Source organism: Ahaetulla prasina, chromosome 4 (genome assembly GCF_028640845.1).
Source record: "Ahaetulla prasina isolate Xishuangbanna chromosome 4, ASM2864084v1, whole genome shotgun sequence".
NCBI classification, from domain to species: Eukaryota; Metazoa; Chordata; class Lepidosauria; order Squamata; family Colubridae; genus Ahaetulla; species Ahaetulla prasina.
The window spans coordinates 39,165,544-39,171,543 of NC_080542.1; the positions used below are offsets into that span (position 1 = coordinate 39,165,544).

Below are 6,000 nucleotides of genomic sequence, written 5' to 3' on the forward strand. Positions count from 1 at the left end.
AGACATGATTCTCTCCAAGAGATCAGATTTGCTTTTCACCAATCTTTGAAGACCTGGTTTTGCCATCAAGCCTGGTTCCTGATGCTATGAGTATGTCTGTTTCTTAGCTCTTGTAACCTGCACCTGGATGTTTGTTAGGCTACCTTATTTTATTTGTAGTTTTATTTAACTGTTTACATTATGTTTTTAACTGTTAACCTCCCAAACTCATCAACAAAGATGGATGGCCGTAATTTAATAAACATGTAAGTTAAAACTCAACAAACCACATTGACTCTGTATAGCAACCTGGCTATATTTATAAAACATGTTTACTTGTGCTACTATAATTATAGTTCACTCAATATGGGAGGGGGGGAATCATATGTTGTAATGAATTTCAAGCTAACTATAGAGGCTCAATTTATTCAAATTATGCTTACATGCATTACAAAGGGTCCTTGGATTATGATCACTCATTCAGCAACTATTTAAATTTACAACAACAAGTTCTGGCCATTGTGGCACCCCCACGGTCATGTGATTGTGATCAAGATGCTTAGCATGCAGTTCACAAATATGATGTCACAGCAAGCCACAGTCAAATGATTGCAATTGTCAACTTCCCCTGCTGGCTTCCCACCAGCAAAGTCAGTGGGGAAGCTGGCAGGAATTCAAAAGTCAGACAGCACATACAGAGTCCTTACTAAGCAGAGCAGTCATATGACTTCATCCTTTATGACTGTGTTACTTAGTGACAACAATTTCAGGTAGAATTATTGTAGTAAACCAAGGCTTACCTGCATTTAATTTGTAATTCAATATGAAATACAAATTCTCCCTTTGAATTATAAAATGAGCAAACAGATTTTAGCCTACAGCATGTTGTATAGATCAGTCCATGACATATGTCTCTGGTTTGCTGTGTTATGTAAACTTATGTAATTGCATTAGAGTAACTTATAAATCGTTGTTGTTACCAATAGGTAAATGTATAAAAACGCAGCCAATATATTTTTCTGAAGACAAGTAATTATAACTGCATTATTAGTAGTAGTATTGTTGCTTTGTTACATCCTGTCTTTCCAAATACAAATCCTATCAAAACTGCTTAGGATTGCATCAATAATCCTAAACTAAAAATACAATTTTAAATAAAGTAACAATTTAAAAAAAAAGCAGAAATCCTTCTCATAGGAGATTCCTTATTCTCTCTTCTCATTTTGTTACTATAAGATCAATCCTGAATAAAAGATCTAAAAAAAAGATCATTTCACAAATAAGAGTCTCCACACCATCTGCTTCACCCGGCTCTTAAATTCATGTGGTAAGTGGGAGAAGAAATTGTTTTTAGCATTTGCCAATTTTTGGCATGGGATGGTCAGGGCTGGTATCATTTGTAGAGATCTTTTCAACCCTGCCTAATTTGTAAATTACATGCATGACCACCAGAATGCAGCAGGTCTAACATATTAACTCATATTTGTTTTAAATCTAGGATTAACCTGCTGATCATCCCAAAGATTATCAAATTAATCATCCCAATAGCACCTTATTGCCTGTCATTGCACAGTTGTGCACTTCCTAATTTATTTATTGAACAAACAACATAGTCTGTAAAGGTTTAAGATGAGCAGGTTGGCAGAGAATTAATACACTTTCTCCTGACCCTGTTTCTCAAAACAAAGCCTGATTACATACATTTCATTGAAAATAATAGCTCAGCTTCCCTGTTTTCCTGGAAGAATAATATCTGCTTAACCATCTATTATCCTTGAATATGGCATGCCATTGTATGATTAGATTAACTACTTTAAAGCAGTCACAGCTACCAATCATGATTATGGGACTCATGGTAAGCCAACCTACAACATGAATTAATATGTCACATTGAAGTAATCAGTGATAGATAGATAGATAGATGATAGATAGATAGATAGATAGATAGATAGATAGATAGATAGACAGACAGACAGACAGACAGACAGACAGACAGACAGACAGATAATAGATAGGTAGATAGATGATAGGTAGAATGAATTACATATATACACACAACAAGCTTTTCCAAAAAATAAGGAAATTCTATTATACTTTTAATAAGCTTATCTGTTTTGAATTATTTGATAAGAGGGAGCATATGCAGCTTTTTAATATTTTGGGGGTTGCAAAAATTCACATGAATACGTTAGAAAACAGCAAGGTATCATAGGTACTGTGTGTCTCTGGTGTTGTCTATTGATCATCTAGATTTTACAGCCCAAATCTTGTAGCCCTACTCATACTGTTAGAATATCTACCTCAATATTAGTTATATTTTAATGACATATTGAATCTCCAACTAGCTAAACAGATTCTATTACATTGCCCTAATCCAGCCACTATGATTAGTGTATAATTCAGAATGGTTTCTTAATCTGCAAAATAAAGTTAATTGAATAAACTGCAGCTCAGTTCACCATGACAATGTGAATTTAGAATATTTTTCATCCAAATGTATTTTCTCCCTCAGAACAACCTTAGGGCACTTCAGTGAAATCAACACCTGTTTTTCCCACAGTATCCTGAAAGGCAGCTACCTTGGGATATTAGGAGAAATTAATAAATAAATGTAATTCAAGCCATTCGCATTTATTTAAAGTGTCCAGCTGAAAACTATCTTTTAATAGATATTTTCAGAAGACATTAGCAGTTATCTTTTCTGAACCACTTGGCAGCTGTTTGAATATGTTAGTCATTAGTGCAAGACAGGTGCCAGAATTAAACTATAGTTAACCCTACAGATTGTGATTGTAGACTTGAGCGGATCAGTTGCAAAGTAGGGACATTCATGCTGTTCTACAGGCTGTGAGATTACATCAGAGAGGCCATGGTAGCATTCTGTAATGAAAATTAACCCTTCAAAATAAGATCTGCTTAGACTTCTAAATAGCCTTTCTGAACTGTTTCCATTTGATTGGCAGAATCAGAAGAAATTTAGTTCTTATTTATGTGAAAGATATAACACATCTTTTTTTAGCCTAAAGTAGCTTTGGAATATCCCCTTTAATTCTGAATTAAGGGGAAATGTACAGATTTTTTAATATTTACAAAAACTGTTCTTAAAAGGTAGCACATGCTGTAGACAATAGGGTATGTTTCCTCAGCACATCATCTTCACTATCCCTTGATAGCCACTTATAATTTATTTTTGGTATATAACCATTTAGAATCTAGCATTCCACACTGAATTGGTGGTTTTAAGATATTTACTATTGAGATTGTGGATTTGGAACATTTTAAGTTTTCTCCCTTAACCTCCCCCATATATAATAAAAAAGAATTGCTTCTGATGAATCAGCCAATTATAGACACCACTTAAGTCTATTGTGTGAACTTACCTTAGTTCAAATCCAGTGAAGTAGTTGTTGGTAAACTATGGGGTTAAATTAACCCTGTGCAAATGATTTATCAGACTTAATAGATTTAAGAGGATCAGGTTTGTAAAGAATAATGAAGTAATAATAAAGTAGACTTGTGAAAAAGAATTTTTCATATTACTCCTAAAATCTCTTCTAGGTAAGCAGTAAAGAAAGTGATATAAATACTGAAAATGTTTTCCCCTTTGTTAATTACAAATTATCAATAGAACATAAGTAAATAGAAACTTCCGTAGAATAGTACCTTGTGTTCTTCTCTTGCATTCAGAGTCTTCTTCTAGATAGGACTTTTGTTTTTTCAGCTAAGCTCTAGAGTCTTAGTTAAGTCCCCAGCTTGTAAAGTACTTAACAGCATACTTATTTAATATCAAAATTTAATTTCAGTATAATTTTTAATATTCTTTAAAATAAGGAATAAGTGCTAAAACTGAATAGAAGATATTTTCTCTTTCTTCCAGGCCAGTCTTGTAATCTGGGTGAGATTCCAGACATTGATAGTATTTGTTAGGAATTTATCCCAGAATATGGATAAATTAAAAGCTGCCTTTGAATGTACACTGAATGTTTTCTCATTATGTTTAAGTATAACTCGTTATTGCAACTAGGTGTTAAGACATCATAGCTAAGTTTTCTACCTAGAAAAGTTGAACATATCCTTTCTATTTTAGAGATTATCCTGAACTATTCCAGCCGAAGGGCAAGCAACAGTTATTTAACCATGATAACAAAGTACTTTACACATGTTTAGATAAATATATGTCAGTGTTACTTTTAATAGCAGGTTCTGAGATAGAGTTTAATTTTTTTTAACTTTGCAATATATTTGTAAGCAGCTGTTTGCAAATCCTGATGAGCTTCTCAATAGAATATGCATTTTAGCAATAAATAGTGATGAATGTATTTAGCTTCTATGCATGATGGTAATAGTAAATTTCAGCCCCGCCAGAAAGGCATTGGATAAATTTTTCTCTCCACATTCTCCATCTAGCTTCTTCCCTCCCCAGTTCCCTAACAACTGTTTATATTATTCTAATGTGAGAAGAACCAATGGTTGATCTCCTGTATCCTATGTGGTTTGAATCAAAATGTCACCCTTATCACTATCCTCTTCCACTCACTTGAATTCTGGATTGAGGTCAGGCTTGAGGCCGTAGAATGAAGAGGAGAGTGTAACCATCCAGGTGGGCAAGAATTTTCCATCTTCACATTCCAGGAAAGGTGGGGACCATTTGATATAGCCCTGATCCATCACATAACTATCTCCTTGGCTCCATTTGGGGGTGTCTAGTGTCTTAAGGTCATTGCTGAGAATTCTCTTATAAAGCGGTGGAGTCTGTTGGAACCTAAAGAAATTGTACCACTCATTTTCCCAAGTCAGATTCCTTAGATTCTCTGAAAAGGCAGAAAGATCTTGGAGTAAGATCTCATTATTCCCCTTAGTGGCTTGAAGTATCAGCTGGGGCTTGGAAGACAAAGGATGAGCATCAAAAGTCAGTATGGCTCGGTAAACTTGAGAATCCCCTTCTATAACACTTCTCACCAAGGCATGGTACCATTCTACATCCTCTTTCACACTGGATTCCCGAATGTCATTAGTCTGAAAGACCATATTGAGGAAGTTGGTGGCATGGGTCAAGGTGTCAGTAGCACTGCGTAGATAGGAATATAAGGCTGGTGGAGGGCGAGAGTCCTTCACTAAAGCCCTCATTTCAAATCTCTGGGTACAGTTGGCTTGTAAGAGGCTCAGGGTATCCCCAGAGTATAGGAAGGCCATTGCTGCCTCTGATCCTTCAGGTTCAGCCTTATCCAAATTCAGGGTAGGCATCCAAGTGAAAGCTGAAACCAAAAAAGATGAAGATGAAGGTATCCAATCCTTCGTTTTGGGGGTCCTGGTTTTGGGTGGAGCTGATTGCTGTTGTTGTTGGAAGATTTCGGCTGCTTGTAGGAGTTTGAGATAGAAGCACCAAATAAGAAGTCCCAGAAGAGAAGTCTCCATGGTTTAGCAAAAGGTGTGGAAAATACCTGTGTCATCCAGTTGAAATCATTTCAACCATGGAAAAGCCCTCTTGAGAACTCCTGATGTGTCTGATGGGAATGTCGAGATGATCAGAAAGTGGAGGAGTAAAGCCATAAGAAGCGAAGAAGGAGCCAGTCAATCTGTAAAATGAATGTCCCCAGAGAACAGTGTCACACTTGCTGAATAGTATCCTGCCTCCTTTTATAATTTACAGGAGTTTCTCATTGTCTCCCACCCTCTATTTTTTGCTGTCCCTTATATCTTCCCTCCCTGACTGGTGATGGAGCAGACGTCACCACAATATGAGCAGCTGCTGGCACTTCCCCCCCCCCCTCGTTTCCCTCCCTGACTACTATTATATGCATAGGATTTTAAATCTCTGCAGATCCACACACACACACACATCCACATACACAAACATACTAAGAGCTCAGTCAACAGCCTTATTTGCTAATGCTTGAAACGGAAACATCCTGTTTCAGGCCAGAAAGAGAGAAAGGGAGGGAGGGAGGGAGGGAGGGAGGGAGGGAGGGAGAGAAAGATGGGAAGAGCATAGAATCTATCTCCCAGTGTATCTCTAACTCA

The 6,000-nt window shown here is 36.5% G+C and overlaps 1 protein-coding gene across 1 annotated transcript in view; it reads right to left on the reverse strand.

Moving 5' to 3' along the window:
- The window catches only part of GPR179 (G protein-coupled receptor 179), a 47,301-nt gene extending 41,832 nt beyond the window's left edge, over positions 1-5,469 (reverse strand). The window contains exon 1 of the mRNA XM_058183603.1: positions 4,517-5,469. Within this exon, the coding sequence (XP_058039586.1) occupies positions 4,517-5,394 (878 nt within the window). The 5' untranslated portion in view covers positions 5,395-5,469. The remainder of the gene's footprint in view (positions 1-4,516) is intronic.
- Between the last annotated feature and the right edge of the window lie 531 nt (positions 5,470-6,000).